This window comes from Ostrea edulis, chromosome 5 (assembly GCF_947568905.1).
Source record: "Ostrea edulis chromosome 5, xbOstEdul1.1, whole genome shotgun sequence".
In the NCBI taxonomy this organism is placed as follows: Eukaryota; Metazoa; Mollusca; class Bivalvia; order Ostreida; family Ostreidae; genus Ostrea; species Ostrea edulis.
The window spans coordinates 74736245-74754285 of record NC_079168.1 but is presented as its reverse complement, the minus strand read 5'-3'; the positions used below and the strand labels follow the sequence as shown (position 1 = coordinate 74754285).

General features: G+C 36.0%; 1 protein-coding gene across 2 annotated transcripts in view; it reads left to right on the top strand.

Annotated features, from left to right (window-relative positions):
* The window catches only part of LOC125652536 (protein farnesyltransferase subunit beta-like), a 34645-nt gene extending 16902 nt beyond the window's left edge, over positions 1-17743 (top strand). For both annotated transcript variants that reach the window (XM_048881838.2, XM_048881837.2), the window contains exons 5-13: positions 162-211; positions 1484-1580; positions 1716-1799; positions 7273-7359; positions 7543-7672; positions 8066-8195; positions 9959-10073; positions 12095-12209; positions 16502-17743. In XM_048881838.2, coding sequence (XP_048737795.1) covers positions 162-211; positions 1484-1580; positions 1716-1799; positions 7273-7359; positions 7543-7672; positions 8066-8195; positions 9959-10073; positions 12095-12209; positions 16502-16594 — 901 coding nt within the window. In that variant the 3' untranslated portion in view covers positions 16595-17743. The remainder of the gene's footprint in view (positions 1-161; positions 212-1483; positions 1581-1715; positions 1800-7272; positions 7360-7542; positions 7673-8065; positions 8196-9958; positions 10074-12094; positions 12210-16501) is intronic.
* The last annotated feature ends 298 nt before the right edge of the window (positions 17744-18041 follow it).

The window sequence follows — 18041 nt, the reverse complement described above, 5'->3', positions numbered from 1 at the left end:
ATTAAATCCCAAGTATAGAATTTATATGCCTATTGAGTTCAGCATTGATGTTTAATGATTTCACAAACTTCTCCAGCAATTTTTCTAGAGATTGAATACATTAAAATATTACATATTAATATTTGTATAAATGTTGTTCTGAATGAAGTTTTATGTTGTAGGATTTCCCAGTTCTTAGCAAAATGTCAGTGTCCAGATGGGGGCTTTGGAGGTAGGAGGAAATTGACATATAGTCATGTATTACACATGTATGATACAACTGCAAGTATTACACAGTGTATGTAATATAAATTATTTGTTGTCACATCAACAATGGCATGTCTGATATTGAATTGAACTACAGGGGATAATCCCGCTGTCTTTCAATTTTCAAACTTTGAAGATCTCTCCATGCCAACCATTATTTTAGGGAATCTATGGTAAATGTCCATCCATGTGTTGCAGTCTATGCGAAAGACATCGGACCTGACCGATGTGCAGTGCCTCAGGTCCGATGCGTCATTTTTTACACTGGACCGGATGCCCGATGTCTCAGTGTCCAGTTTTGATCTTTACTAATTTGATGGAGAGTCATTTAAATGTTTGTTATAAGTAAAAAATAGTGCACAAATCCAAATACGTAAATGAATGTGATTAAAACCACATGGACCGTCTAAAGTATTATGCGGGAGCGATCCCTGGTAAAAGAAAAGCTGTTAGGCCTAATAGTACTCAAGATAAAATATCAATAGTATTACTTGTATAATAAATAAGATTTCCTTGGTTCTGCATTTTCACGTGTTTCACTTTTTTTACATTAGGTTTTTCGGTCTGAAAAAATTTGGTTTGGTCCTGTGTGTTCATTGATTGTGTACACAGGACTGTGTGGTCCAAAATACTGTCGCATTGACTGGTGTTGTATGAGGTTTCTTTGTGAGTACCTTGATGTTCTTTATACACAGTAACAGTTATGTAGTTAGAGTATCACTATGCTACAGAGCTATACAAGTACTGTGATAATACTATACTGTGACCCCCCCCCCCCCCCCCCCCGCGCACACACACAAATATAAACAAAGAACCCACACACACACACACACAAATATAAACAAAAGAAATCCTGAATTGTATATGACCTCATAGAGACTTCATCTTGCTAATCTCCTTATCATTGTTGATAATTAGATCCGGGGGGGGGGGGGGGGGGGGGGGGGGGCTGATAAAATCTTAAGTTCTTTTAACTTTCAATCTGTATAAAGCCAGAAATTTAGTATTTAAACTGATTGTACGGTGTACGAAAAGGGGCGAAGGGGCACACAAAGGGCAAAGGGTAACATTTTTGGGATCAGAATCCCAGTGTCTGTCCATTTAACATGAAACACTGGCAATGAACATGCATTGATTCAGTTTGAATTTAATGTTATTGAATAATAGATTTGGCGATACAGATGTAACATTTTATCCTGAGATATTCACTGGAGTTCATTTTCTTGTTTTTCCGTAGGTGGTCCCGGACAACAGGCACATTTAGCCCCGACCTATGCTGCAGTGAACGCGTTATGTATTCTGGGTACAGAGGATGCTTTCAGGGTCATAGAAAGGTGGGTAGTGAGTTGGAGAGAAGCAGTACAAAATTGAACTACCTTTTTTAGCTGGAAGGTATTTCCTCTGTATTTCAGATTGATATACACTGTACATATATGCAGAGGCCTATAAATTACTTATTTTTCATTTAGGGAAAAGCTTCAGTCATTTCTAATGAGAATGAGGACAAAGGATGGTTCCTTCAAAATGCACGAAGGTGGAGAGGTAGACATAAGGTAAGATAACTCTAGGTGGGCTATACATTTGTAGCGTAAAATAGACAAATTTATTGTTTTTAGCCTGAGACTAAGGTTCAAGTGAGCTTTTCTGATAAAAATTTGTCCGTTTTTGTCAATGTCAGCGGCGTTGTAAAATTTTCACAATTTCATCATCTTCTACATTACCATTGGGACAATTCTTAACAAACTTTGTACAGAGTATTCATGGTTGAAGGGATTCAAGTTTGTTCAAAGGGGAAATAACCTCCCCCCCACCCCCCCCAGGAAAAAATAGGGTGAGGTAATTTAAAGATCTTCTTCATGAACCAATAGGTCAGAAAAGATGAAACTTGTGTGGAAGCTTCCTGACATAATGAAGATTCAAGATTGTCCAAATCATGGCCCTCAGGGTAGGATGGGGCTTCAATAAGGGATTATTATTACATGGAGATATACAGGAAAAATCTTTTAAGAACAGCAGGGCCATGATTAGTCATATCAATATGCAAGCATCTTCAAGTAGTATATATTCCATTGTGTTCAAATCATGGCCACCAGGGGTAGGATTGGTTCACAGTAAGGGGAACAAAGTTTGGGAATATACATGTATACAGTCAAAACTGCCATAGTGACTCACTGTATTAAGTGACTCACCGTCGTATATGACCATAAAAAGTTTCCCCTAAGACGTTACTCTATATATTGTACCTGTATTAAACGACCACAATTATTCTGGGAATTATCGCCCCTAACACTTTCGTTTTAAAATGCAGTCTGGCGGTGTTCTTGTTTAGTCGGCCCTCTGAATCAATTATACCCAAGCTGTCAACATGCAGGGCCGTGTATTTGAAGGTATGAATTTCGACAAACTTTAAGAAGCGCGGGTAGATCAGAAATGAAAATCTACCACTTGTTATACCATCATGTTCAACAGAGTGAAAAATTAACAGGATTACATTTAGAAAATAGCGAGTAAAAATAGTGGGCACTCGAAAATCTTAGCGAGTGGTGATCTACAAACCATGATCGTATCGTATCCGTTTTATACGGTGATGCGCTATTCGCTTTTCTTTAACTTGCACTCAGAATCATACAAACGCTTACATAAACGACCGATTTCAACAACCGTTTCTATCCAGATTTTTCTCTTATGATTTTTTGAGAAACTCGGCATCAAACAAATGCTTTAGAGGTCGGACATCGCGTTATGATGAAAAATATAGACATCTGCTACGAGTCCTGTTCACTTATAGGGGAGATGAAATTGAATTCCAAGTATGAGGTTTTTAGTCAATTTTATCAGAATGTCCTATCTACATTACTGTGGATTTACAGTAAGTGTGAACGAGACATATCGGCAAGTACATGACGTGCTTCAGATAGTTCATTTGGAAAGTCCCCGAGTGATTTTAAAGAGCGCTTTTGATAGGTCGGTTAAATTATAGGTAGGCGGTCCCAAGTATTTGGCATTATATTATCTCGTGCCTAACAAGTGTAAGTTTCAATATTCGATTTCAGTGTAAATTGCACCGTACATAGCGTGAGATTCAATATCGGTTTTGATTTGACAACGGAGATTTGAGATTACGTTAATAAAATGTCTTGTAAAGTTTATCTTATATATACTAGATATCTGCATGTATAAGAGTGATGGGATATCTTATAAAGAAAAAAATATAAGATGTCTTATAAAAGATACAAGATATCTCGTAAACTTTAGAAGATATACCTTATAAATTTTATCTTTTAAACAGGAATAACCGTGTTATACTTATAATCCATCGCAGTATCAATAGGTATGGGAGGGGGAATACAGGGTGAAAAAGGCGAGCTCCGATATGTAAAGAAAAGGCAGGATAGCAATATCCCAGAATTCAAATAGTGCTGAATATTGAAAAGAAAAGAAAAAGACGGGATCGAAAATGCTGCGGGAAAAGGCAGGATCCGCAGTTGCCTCTATATCCCAATAAAAATTGAAAGGTTACTCCCTTAAATTCCTGTAGATACTTGTCAGTTCTAAGTGATCAGAAATGTCAGTACATGTTTCTATAGGCGATTTTATCCGTTTAAGAACAATGCTTTTGTTTTGTTGTCTCTTTCACATTCGCAATTTCCATATCGTTATTTTAAAATAAATCTCTCAGAGGATATTTTCGAAATCTTGCAAAGCATTGGAAAAGATCATGTCGGAAAAATTTCTAAATTCAAATAGTTAGGGGGAAGAGGGGGTAAAAACTCGTAAGTTTCTGTCATCCGACATCGATTACACGTTAGTGGGAAAAAAAGACAACTGACTTTAAAACCACATAATAATACATTTTAATAAACGTTTAATAGTTTCAATGTACACTTTCATTTGTTTTACTTGTTAATCGATTAGTTTCAACATACTTCATATTTAGTTTTGTATTGGGGGGGGGGGGGGGGGGGGGGGGGTGGCGTCTTGGTGAGAACTATGTGAACTCAGTTTTCTCTAACATTGAACATTTGATCTCGCCCCTAAAATAATTTGTCAGATTAAGTAATAAGATCAATAGATATTCTGCTTCGAGAAAACATTTATTTTCAACACATGGCATGCTTTGATGTCTTTTACTGTTATATATACCCACATTTTCGTAAGAAATTCGGAAGTAACCATCGCTAGATACTGTTAATTGAATGAACAACGGCAAGTTCTGTGAATTCTAGCAAATACTAAATTCCCCAAACCACCCCTCTCCTGTACATGTAACACATTATTAAAGAAATTCAGCATTTCGTTAGCATTCTATAACGTCATAATAAACAACAGCAAAGGTCGATTGTTAATGTTGCGATACTGGCGTACCTTTGAACCTATATCACTGGTCCACCCCTAACTGTATGTCCATAGGAGTTTGAAATTTTATCAATAAAGTTAATAAAATGTACTTGATTGACCAAGCCTTGAGCTATGGTCAATCAAGTACATTTTATTAACTTTATTGATAAAATTTCAAGTTCCTATGGTATGTCCATGATTGCGATTACCCGTTGTACGAACGCGACACTCGCTTCGTCAATATATATATATATATATATATATAAAGTCTCTTTTTTGGAAGTAAAATACAGAAAAAACTCTAAACACTTTGTTGAAATATTTCGACCGTGTTACCGGTCTTCTTCACGAAAACACGACTGAAGAAAACCGGTAACCCGGTCGAAATATTTCAATAAAGCGTTTAGAATTTCTCTTTCTTTCTCTCTCTCTCTCTATATATATATATCTATCTATCTATCTATCTATATATATATATATAACTGACTCGGCCTAAATTGCAATAAAATCAGTAGCAAAGAAATTTTCAACACTTCGTTCGTGTTCAGACCACAGGGGCTCGTCACGAATTGACCCTCTCTATTCTATATTTACATTTATTTGTAAATATAGAATAGACGATGTCAAATTTTAAAAAGACAAATATTTCGTGACGAGTCCCTGTGTTCAGACGAAATATGCTTCTCTTGGATTTTCTTTGCAGTTTCTTGAAAGTCATTTCCCTAAAAATTTCTCGCAGTTCTACAAATTAAAGACACCTTTGGTACATTGTCAGGGGTACAAATATTTCTTCTTAATAAATTTTGTCTGATTTCTCTATTAATATACACTTGATTTCTTTTTAATTTCATACTCGATTAACAAAAGTACATCCGGTGTGAGCATTGCCGGTGTGAGCTTCGTTGGCGACATTTTCGGTGCAAGAGTTCCCATGATTGACAATTTTATAACGTGGCTTTTGCGACGCCTAATTTCTTACTGATTTTACCATAAAATAAACTCTCGGCATGTAATTTTAAAATCAACGTCATTGTTTTTTAGTTGGTATTGGTTTTCCCTTTTCGCAGTCTCTTCCATCGTGCTAAAAGATTATGTAATGACACGCCAGTGTAAAGACACGTGTGACCATCTAAAATTATTTTTATTCCCGCCCCTTTAAATATTGGTCCAATCGCAGTGATTATTCTTTCCTTGATGCGTCAACATTGACAGATTTGTTATGAAACCAACTATCCGAGACCTCGAATGATCTTGAGAAGCTGAGTCGTTCACACTTACTGTAAATTCACAGTAATTCATTCTCGGGTTGTACTACAACTTGTAGTGATGAAACGAGTGCACTGCTCACCGCATAGATGATTATCAAAAAAGTTCATGGGACTCATGATCGTGCTGCTTATAAACCATGAGTCCGGGATTCGCTTTGAAAAATCACTAGTGACACCCCTGATGTGGCGTGAAATTGGAAGACTTTGGATTTAGACAGGTCTGCGGTAAACAGGTTGTGGATTAGAGGTGCGATTGTCAAGAGACCTAAACATTGCACCATTTGACCTACGTAACTTAGTGTCTTGTCCAAACGATGTCTGTTGACCCACTAAGCTCAGTAATGATGGGGAAAATAATTGATTTTAAAAAAGCATGAAAAAAGAGCACTGCTTCATTATTTTTATTTTAGCTAGTAGGTTTTCATTTTAGCCTGTGGATTTTTTACCCACAGGCTAAAATTAGCCTGTGGTAGAAAAAGTTAATTTCAACCCCTGATGAGTGTATCACTGTGAGACAATGTGTCGTGTACCTTCATGACCTCCATATGACCTTGACCTCAAGGTCAAAATTAAAGGTTTTTATAATGGATTCGTGTCAGGGCCATGACTTCTTTGTTCTTTGACATAGGCATACCATATTTGACACATGAGTGTATCACCATGAGACAATGTGCTGGGTACCTTCATGACCTCTATATGACCTTGAACTTTGACCTCAAGGTCAAAATTGATTATAGGGTTTTGACATAGTCATACCATAAGACATGGGTGTATCACCATGAGACGATGTGTCATGTACATTCATGACCTCTTTATGACCTTGACCTTTGATCTCAAGGTCAAAATTATAGGTTTATGCCATGGATTTGTGTTCGGACTATATTTTCCATTTTCTTCTACAAAGGCATACTTTATTTTTACACTCAGGAATGAGGTAATTTATACCTATTAACAACACCCTTTGGGTGATTGGGGTAAGCGGGGGGTATTCTTAGTGAGCATTGCTCACAGTACCTTTTGTTTATAAGTAAAATGAATCAATTTTCCATATGGAATGCAATTTTTATGCCCTCCTTTGAAAAAGAGGGGTCATATTGTTTTGCACCTGTCGGTCTGTAGATCCAAATTTGTCAGTCTGTAGACCCAGATCTGTTGGTCTATAGACCCGTATTTGTCGGTCTGTAGATCCAGATCTGTTGGTCTGTAGACCCAGATCTGTCGGTCTGTAGACCCAGATTTGTCGGTCTGTAGACCCAAATTTGTCAGTGCATGGGAGGATCTAGGTAACAAATATTTTTTGGATTAGTCACTAAAAGTCCTGGAAGGATGAAAATATTGATGAGAGAGTTTGCCCTACATACAGATTATATTTGTTGAAATGAGCTCTGATTTCTGTAACATTGTGCTTTGATTTATTAAGGGGAGCTTACTGTGCTGCCAGTGTAGCCAGACTGACTAACATCATCACTCCCCAGATGTTTGATGGAACCCCCGAGTGGATCACAAGGTCAATTTTGCAAGATTTTTCTCATACAAGCTTTGTCACAGTGAATTTACTTTCCACAAAAATTGTAACGGTCCTTTATAAATCATCACAATTTGATCGGGAATTTCTGATTAGATGAATTCACATGAAAGTCCTTAGGTGATGATTAATATGTAAAAAGTACTGCACTAATTTTTTAAACAGCTGCCAGACATACGAGGGTGGATTTGGGGGTTACCCAGGACTCGAGGCTCATGGAGGGTACTCATTCTGTGGACTAGCAGCCCTGGTTATACTGGGACACGGGAAGCTGTGCAATATAGAAAAACTAATGGTGAGATTTCTGTTCTATACTGTAGAGTTGTCAGAGAAAAAGCTTAACAATGTTAATTTGGTAGAATAAAAATGTTAATTTTCTTTTGTTATTTAAAAGCATAATTGGGGGTTGGGGGAGGGGGGTTACAAAGTTTCACAATAATATCTTTTTATGCCCCCGAGATCGAAGATCGGGGAGCATATTGTTTTTGTCCTGTCTGTCATTCTGTAATTCTGTCTGAAACTTTAACAGTTTTTAAAAAAAATTAGCATGTTTTAAGGTAAACCATGATTATTAGATGATGTGATTGCAGTCAACACACCTTGGAAAACTTAAGTTTTCAAATCATGCAAGTTCAATTTCCAAAACATGAATATTCATGTACATGGATCGTTTTAATTTGCTTTGCAGCAGTGGACAGTAAACCGACAGATGAGATACGAGGGTGGCTTCCAGGGGCGGACCAATAAACTTGTAGACGGCTGTTATTCCTTCTGGCAGGGGGGAGCCCTGCCAATTATCCACATGATACTAGCTCAGGGTCAGAATTTCCTTTTCAAGTATTTTCATTAACCAATGTTTTGTCATTGATAAAACCTATGCTATAAAGTACATGTATATCATAGTATTGTATTTTATTTCTTGATAAAAAAAGATTTGTCCTTTCAACTTCACATGACGACCTATTTGTCAAGTAGATAGAAGGAAGAAATGTCTAGTTGTTTGCATGAAATGGAAGATATTATAAAATGATGGAAGTATAGGGTATGAATTCATTTTTGCATAATACACTGTAGGCTGTGCCCATTATTCATATCACCTCATGTTTCATTGTTTTTATACCTCCAAACTACGAATAGTCTAAATGTTCCTGAAAAGTGAACATTAGAAGTAAATATCTGTGTATATTTTGCTGGTTCCTTCAAAACAAACTTAATGGCAATGAAAGATGATTACATACAATTTCTTTTCTTTAACTGCATAATTTTTTATTACTGTTTGAATTCTGCTAGAACACATTCAGCATCAAAGCTAATAATTTAACACGTCTCTTTTAGAAGATAAAATGAACTATACACACAATGAATTTCAGATGATTTGAACACAGTACAGTAAAACATGCTTATAATGAACATGCTTATAATGAATTCACACTTATTGCGATGATATTTATTCCCCTATGCGAGGAAAATAAGCAAAATTTTCTTGAATATAACGAAGTTTGATGATAACAGTGTTTTTCGCTGGTCCTGGAGGTTCACTTTAACCGTGTTTTACTGTATAATGAAATTTGGTTATAAAAAACTGTTTTTCGCCAACCCTGAAGGTTCACTTTAACCGTGTTTTACTGTATATTGAAGTTTGGTTATAATGAACTGTTTTTTGCCGTCCCTGTAGGTTCATTATGAACGTGTTTTACTGTATAATGAAGTTTGGTTATAAAAAACTGTTTTTCACCAACCCCAAAGGTTCACTATAACCGTGTTTTACTGTATATTGAAGTTTGGTTATAATGAACTGTTTTTCGCCGTCCCTGTAGGTTCACTATAACCATGTTTCACTGTATAATGAAGTTTGGTTTTCGCTGGCCCTGGATATTCACTATGAGCATGTTTTGCTGTATAATGAAGTTTGGTTTTCGCTGGCCCTGGAGGTTCACTATAACTATGTTTTACTGTATAATGAAGTTTGGTTTTCGCTGGCCCTGGATATTCACTATAACCGTGTTTTACTGTATAATAAAGTTTGGTTTTCGCTGGCCCTGAGGTTCACTATAACCGTGTTTTACTGTAAAATGAAGTTTGGTTTTCGCTGGCCCTGGATATTCACTATGAGCATGTTTTGCTGTATAATGAAGTTTGGTTTTAGCTGGCCCTGGAGGTTCACTATAACTGTGTTTTACTGTATAATGAAGTTTAGTTTTCGCTGGCCCTGGAGGTTCATTATAACCGTGTTTTACTGTATAATGAAGTTTGGTTTTTGCTGGCCCTGGAGGTTCACTATAACTGTGTTTTACTGTATAATGAAGTTTGGTTTTCGCTGACTCTGAGGTTCACTATAACTGTGTTTTACTGTATAATGAAGGTTGGTTTTTGCTGACCCTGGAGGTTCGCTATAACCGTGTTTTACTGTATAATGAATTTTAGTATTTGCTGGCCCTGAGGTTCACTATAACCGTGTTTCACTGTATAATGAAGTTTAGTTTTCGCTGGCCCTGGAGGTTCACTATAACCATGTTTTACTGTATTTCTTTTTGCATGTACAGTGCTTGTGTATTATCAATTGGAACATATTAATTTGTAGACCACAATGACTGCCTCAGCTCTGAGAAATGGATGTTTGACCAGGATGCTTTACAGGAATATCTTCTCCTCTGTTGTCAGCATGCTGGGGGAGGACTGATTGACAAACCAGGAAAGTAGGTCACGCAACTCCTCAATCTCTTGCATGTAGATGTTATGATTATTTCATGTTTTCTTTCATTTTCTCTTTGTTGATGAAAACTGTTTTATTTGGTTACTGTATAGCAGGTTTTTATGCCCCCGAGATCGAAGATTGGGGGGCATATTGTTTTTGTCCTGTCTGTAATTCTGTCTGAAACTTTAACCTTGCTAATAACTTTTGAACAGTAAGTGATAGAGCTTTGATATTTCACATGAGTATTCCTTATGAAAAGACCTTTCTGTGGGTATCAACATTTTTATACCCCCCGTGGGGGGGTATACTGGAATCAGGCTGTCCGTCCGTCTGTCTGTAGACGCAATGGTTTCCGGGCTCTAAAGCATTATCCTTTCCACCTACCGTCACCATATCATATATATATGGACTACCCATGGGATGAAGATGTTCCCTATCGATTTTGGGGTCAAAAGGTCAAAGGTCAAGTGCACTGGACATCGAAGTAGCAATATGGTTTCCGGGCTCTAAAGCATTATCCTTTCCACCTACAATCACCATAACATACATATGGACTACCCATGGGATGAAGATGTTCCCTATTGATTTTGGGGTCAAAAGGTCAAAGGTCAAGCGCACTGGACATTGAAGTAGCAATATGGTTTCCGGGCTCTAAAGCGTTATCCTTTCCACCTACAGTCACCATATCATACATATGGACTACCCATATGAAGATGTTCCCTATTGATTTTGGGGTCAAAAGGTCAAAGGTCACGCGCACTGGACATTGAAGTAGCAATATGGTTTCCATTTAAGTTCTTTAACGGCTTTTTTCATCGCATGGAGATCCTGTGTTCCTAGATAATCCATTTCTCCCTACAAACGAGAATACCCAAGGTTTGTCATGCCATTTGTTTTTTACACTCAGAAAAGAGGTAGTTTATACCTATTACCAACACCCTTTGGGTGATTGGGGTAAGCGGGGGGTATTCTTAGTGAGCATTGTTCACAGTACCTCTTGTTTACCCTGTGACTTCGACCTTGGAGTTTGACCTACTTTTTAAAAACTTTAACCTTGCTAATAACTTTTGAACAGTAAGTGATAGAGCTTTGATATTTCACATGGGTATTCCTTGTGACAAGACCTTTCCCTTGGTACTAAACCTTTTGACCTTGACATTTGACCTACTTTTTAAAAAATTGACATTGGTCCTAACTTCTAGATGGTAAATATTAGAGCTTTCATATTGCACATGAACATTTCTTGTGACAAGATCCCACTTTCTACTGGTACCAAGATATTTGTCTTTGTGACCTTGGCCATCTTCGGAATTGTCCATTATTGGGGGCATTTGTGTTTCACAAACACATCTTGTTTCAGTGGGGTGATAATTAGATTTGGATTATTTTAGCAATTAGATAGCTTTCCACCAAAATTTCACTCGCCATATATGCATCATGTTGCGACTTTGGTATTTGCAAGAGATATAACGCTTCTTGTCCACCAAAATTTATCCCGCTAAAATTATTAACATATCTTTGAGCCAGCAAATCGCCAAATTTTCGACCCATGGAAAAAAAACCGCTATACGGTATTATATTTCGGGCGAAAAATTAAAAATTGAATTTGTTAATGTGGGCATGTCCCTAATATCAAAGACAGGGGCATAATATACAATTATGGACTGTTTAGCAGGGAGACATCACACTTTATCAGGTCTTAGTAGGGTTATTACCCGAGGGCACCTATGCCTTAATCTTGTGACATTGTATCATGGTTATATTGTGATCTTATGGAGTAGGTTGGAGCCACAATATGGGGTCAAAAATAATCATGGGAATAAAGGTTGCAATTCTTTTTTTAAAATCACAATAGCTGAATAAAAGCAGGGCCAAGGTGACTCATATTAGCAATGTGGCCCATGGGCCTCTTGTTTCAGTTGCCCCATCCCTACCATTGACAGGTTGGGTTTGAAATACATTTTCCCACAGTCAGTTACAAGTTATTATAATAGATGAGTCACATTGTGTATTTTTCATCAGGGCTCGTGATTTTTACCACACCTGTTACTGTCTGAGTGGAATGGCCATAGCACAGCACTTTGCTGGTGGAAAAATTGCCCACCTGCAAGTACTAGGAGATCCTCGAAATGAATTGGTAAGTTGGATAAGGTTATTCAGATTTAGTGCATGTTCTAACATAAAATATCATGCTACAACTGCCACAGTCAGTTTTAAAATGCATTAAATCTTAGAAAAAATCCTTTTCTTTACTTCCACCATAGTGAAAGATAAACTGAATGCATGATTATGAAGCCTTAATCTACATGTACTTATATTGTGAAATGTATTGCCCCCAGCCGGGTCAGGGGTTCACACCTAGAATGGGGCCAATGTTATGGCTAGATATAGTGAAAATGCATTAAATCTTAGAAAATCTTTTTCTCTACTTCTGCAGCATAAATCTCCTTTAATCTTATGTTACTATTTTGTTCATAATGATTATGATGATATCCATGGCCTTAATGGTCAGGTCAGTTGAGAAGTGGGGGGTGGCTAACTTGGTCATTTGGCCATATTATATTGAATATTGTGCATTGTAGGATTGTAGAAATGAATTGTAAGCATGTTGTGTGCATTAATTATTAATGAAATTGTGAATAAGGGAATGAAAATTTACACAATTTTATACTGGAAATATTTTTATCTAAAACTTATAGAGTATATAATGCTTAAGAAATCTTCTTTTGTTCCTCTGATGTTCAACGAAAGATAGAATACACACATTTATTTAGAGGAGAGGATGCATCAGCTGTCTATCAAAATTACAGATATAAATCCTTGTGAAAGGGGGGTTTGAATAAGGGCTGATTTAAATGCTTAAAACCCCATCTTTCCTTCTATTGTAATTGAATGGGAATTGTTCTGCACAAAAGACTTCAGAATGAGGCTTAAAAAATGCAAATACGAGACTCCCTGACATGTCATTGTATGGGCTATGGTACTCAGATGACCGTTAAAGTTAATAGCCCTCAGTCTGAATTTTTTTTTTATAAAAATGTTCTGTTACTATAGTTTTGTATGTAACTTGAACCACAGTCATTGATAAAATCAAAATTAAGTTTCAGATTTTATCAAAATAAAGATCTTGGTTTTATTGAATGTATAGAATTATATAGAAATCAATTTTTGTACAGGAAGACAATAATAATATTTTATTTCATTCGATAGGTTTTCTAACACAAATACATTGTATTAATAACAGAAGTTCATAAACCTAATTTTTTCTGTCATTGAAATAGTAAATTACAATTTTGCAACAAAAATTTTCAACACAAAAATTGACAGTATAAATTTAAGGCCTATGGGCCTCTTGTTTAGCTCAGCTGAGCTGAAAGCTTTGATCTATTTTTGTCTGGTGTCTGTTTGTCCAATCTAATTTCGTAAACTTTTTACATTTTCGACTTGTTCTAATGTAGGGCCAGGCCCCCTTTAAAGGGGAGATAATCACAAAAATAAGTAATAGGATGGGATCATTTAAAAATCTTCTCAAGTATCTAAGGGCCAGAAAAAGTTCAAATTTATATGAAAGCTTCCTGGTATAGTGCAGATTCTTGATTCAAATCATGGTCCCCAGGGGTAGGGTGGGGCCACAATGGGGATCAAAGATTTAAGTGCTGATATATATGGAAAATATTTTTTCAAATATCTCTTGAACTATTCAAGCTAGGGCTTTCATATTTTGTATATACATTCTTTACAACAAGACCTTTCATGTGATCCAATGATGTGTGATCTTGACCCGGAAGTTTGACCTACATCTTGACCCGGAAGTTTGACCTACTTTTAATGAAAATATGACCTATTCAGTATGTCCTGAACTATTTAAGGTAGACCTTTCATGCTTTGTATATAAATTTCATATGGCAAGACATTTCTTATCATGTCCTTAAACTTTGAACTCGGAGTTTGACCTACATTTTAAGAAAGCATAACATATTAAGTATCCAGAACTATTTTAGGTAGGACTTTCACATTTTTAGCTCTTCTGAGCCAAAGGCTCAAAGAGCTAATGCTATGGCCATTTGTGCGGTGTGCGTAAACTTTTTAGAAAAAGGGCTATAACTCAAGAACCCCTTGGCCAATTTTTTTCAAATTTGTTACAGGGTATCATTGGCCCAAAGGCTTTCATACATACTAAATAGAGGGATGTGACCCTTTAACAAGGGGAGATAATCAGGAAAATACAAACAAAAGTAGTGGTTGCTAAAAAATCTTCTTCTCAAGAACCACAGGGCAGATTATCACCAAACTTACACATAAGGATGAGGATATGTTGTAGATTAAAAATTGTTCAAGGCATTACCCTGGGGCAAAGGGCGTGGTCTCGAGGTCACTTCAAAGTTGACCTAAATTAAAAAAATTTTTAAATTCCTTAAATCTTAGATATTTTAGTCATTATAAGGACTAGGATCATCAAATTTTGACAGTTGATGCATCTTAGGACCTTGTGTTAAGTTGTCTCAAAAGTAGGTCACTGTGACCTACTTTTTGAATTTTTCAGGTATTTATTTTAAAATTAATTTTGATGCATATCTTGGACACTTTGAAGCCTATGATTATCAAAACTTGTCAGTTGGTGGATCATGAGACCTTGAAATGCGTCAACTGAAAAATAGGTCACCGTGACCTACTTTCTGAATTTTATGGCTTATCATTTATAGATATATTTTAAGTTGTTATTTCAAATACCGAGAGGTTTAGAATCATCAAATCTTGTAAGTTGATGCATCTTGAGGCCTTGAAACATATTTATAAAAAAGTAGGTCACAGTGACCTACTTTTTGAATTTTGCAGATATTCAAATTTCACATTTTCAATTTGAGATGCATATTTTGGGCACTGTAAAACCTAGGATCATCAAACTTTGTCAGTTGATGCGTCTTCAGTCTTTGGTTTGTGTCGACCAAAAAGTAGGTCACCATGACCTACTTTTGGTATTTGACAGCTAAATTACTATATTTCAGACACTATTTGACCTACAATCATCAAACTTTGTCAGTTGATGCATCTTGAGTCTTCGGAGTGTATCGACCAAAAAGTAGGTCACTGTGACCTACTTTTGGCATTTGACAGTTATATTTATATATTTCAGTCACTAATTGACCTACAATCATCAAACTTTGACAGTTGATGCATCTTGAGTCAACGGAGTGTGTCGACCAAAAAGTAGGTCACCTTGACCTACTTTTGGAATTTGACAGCTATATTTATATATTTCAGATACTATTTGACCTACAGTCATCAAACTTTGTCAGTTGATGGGTCTTGCATGTTCGAAAGGGTGTTGACTAAAAAGTAGGTCAGCTTGACCTACTTTTGGAATTGGATGGCTATATTTACATAATTCAGATACTATTTGACCTACAGTCATCAAACTTTGTCAGTTGTTGGGTCTTGCATGTTTGAAGGGTGTTGACGAAAAAGTAGGTCACCTTGACCTACTTTTGGAATTTGACGGTTATATTTATATATTTCAGATACTATTTGACCTACAGTCATCAAACTTTGTCAGTTGATGGGTCTTGCATGTTCGGAGTTCGCTGACCAAAAAGTAGGTCACCATGACCTACGATTGGAATTTGACAGCTATATTTCAATATTCAGATACTAAATGGCTTAAAATCATCAAACTTTGTCAGTTGATATTTCTTGGGTTCTCAAAATGTGTAAACCAAAAAGTAGGTCACATTGACCTACTTTTTTTGAATTCTTAGGATTTAACTAAAGATTTAGAATACTAAGAGGCTGAGAATAAAAATGGTGGGGTTGTACAATTTATCAGAAGAGCGATTCTAGGCCCTTGGGCCTCTTGTTTATATAGATTCTTTATGGCAAAACCTCGTGACACAATGGTGTGTTTTATCTTTTGACCTAAGAGTTTGACCTACTTTTAAAAAACTTACCTATTTACCATCTCCTGAACTATTTAAGGTAGGTCTTTCATATTTTTTGTATAGATTCTTTATGGCAAGACCTTGTTATACATTGGTGATTGACCTTGAACAATGGCAGGCCAAGGTGGCTCAGGTGACAGATGTGGCCCATGGGTCTCTTGCCTTAATATAAATTAGAGGACAAACAAGCAGATAGTGAATACTGGGAGCTGGTTCATCACTAACAGAAAAAGCAGAGGTCTTAAAGAATATAGTAAAAGTTTCTTCATTGATTTAACTATTAGAAACTACCCTGCCATCTTATCATTTTGTTATAAACTAAATCTTTCAGTCAAAAAAAAATTATTTCAGTCATTAGGCTTGGATTAATTTACCAACAAAACAAAAGAGACCTGAAGAATTATTCACCAGCCATGATCACCAAAATGTAGAGATCAATTCTTGATTGTGGCAAAGTCATTGCTTATAAATATGTATATCTTCTATTGAACAGAAACCCACCCATCCAGTATTCAATATAGGACTAGAGGCTTTCACCCATGCCACACTCTTCTTCAACAAGCTACCAGTACCGTCCATGTCGTAAAGAAGCCCAGCTTTTAATATCCTTCCAGCACAGTTGTACATTTGCGATTGGTCAGTGAACAGGGAACATTATTGTTGTGGTACCCGCATGTGTGTGCATGTAACAAAGCATGTGAAGAGGGGCTGTACTTATTTTGAAGATCTGGGTTGTTGCACTTCGATATTTGACAAGAAAGTAATCTTTAGATGATACCTAGCCAATATATGATTTATTTCTTCATTGTTGATTTTGAAATATTTTCTGAATTTTTGTATCAATTTACCAGATCAATGGTGAATGTGACCTTAAGATTAGAGCATTTTTATTTATTTTTTTTTTTTTACTTATTTGTACTTATTAAAATATTGCATCATTATACACTTGATAAGTTGGTATTATATTGTTTTCTTTTTTATCAAGATTGTGAGAATATTGTTTGACATTTTGTTCATTGAAGCAGGTTTTAAGTTAATTTACAAAACAATAAGAACTGTAATGTAACATTGCTAAAATAAGGCCTAACACATTGCAAATGGATATGATACATACAAGTGTAAACTGACTTTTTTAGTAGCGTGGATCGAAAGAAAATAAAAAAATCAAAGAGCTATGATAGAAGTTTTGTGTCCTGCACAGGAATAATGATGTTTGATGTATCATGATTAAGAGTGAACTCTAATTTGTGAGTTTATTTCATTACTGTAAGAAAAAATTTTTAACCATCTTTTTTTTTTTTTTTTAATTCATAGAGATCCTGGTACAATACGAGTACTCTCCCTTTATGTAGGCTGTACAAGGAGATTTCTCTCATACTATAAGAGCATTGTTGTAATTGTTAGGTATGCAAGTATATTACTTGCAGTTTATCGACAGACATTGTACAATGTATTTCATGGCAATATTCTTCTCATCTCTGTTCAGGAGCACCATAGTAGTGCATTTCGTACTGGTACCCCTCCTCTGCCACATTGAAGGAGCTTGCCATCATTTGCTCATTACACCATGATAGAAGACGAACTTTCCATGGCATCATTTCATTTTTGCCCTGGATTACTATCAGAATGTGTTGTAGGTTATTAGTGCCATAAGTGTGTAAACATGTCGTGAATTGATGTCATTTTATTCCTATCTCTTTGTAAACCAGAACCAAAATACAAATCAATCCTTCAGGCTTCTGTTATCATTTCAGTGTGCAAAATTATATACTCAGTCCAGTCAGTTTATATAATCTGTAGAATCTACACAGTCAGTTTATATAATCTGTAGAATATACTCAATCCAGTCAGTTTATATAATCTGTAGAATCTACAGTCCAGTCAGTTTATATAATATGTAGAATCTACACAGTCAGTTTATATAATATGTAGAATCTACACAGTCAGTTTATATAATCTGTACAATCTACAGTCCAGTCAGTTTATATAATCTGTACAATCTACAGTCCAGTCAGTTTATATAATCTGTAGAA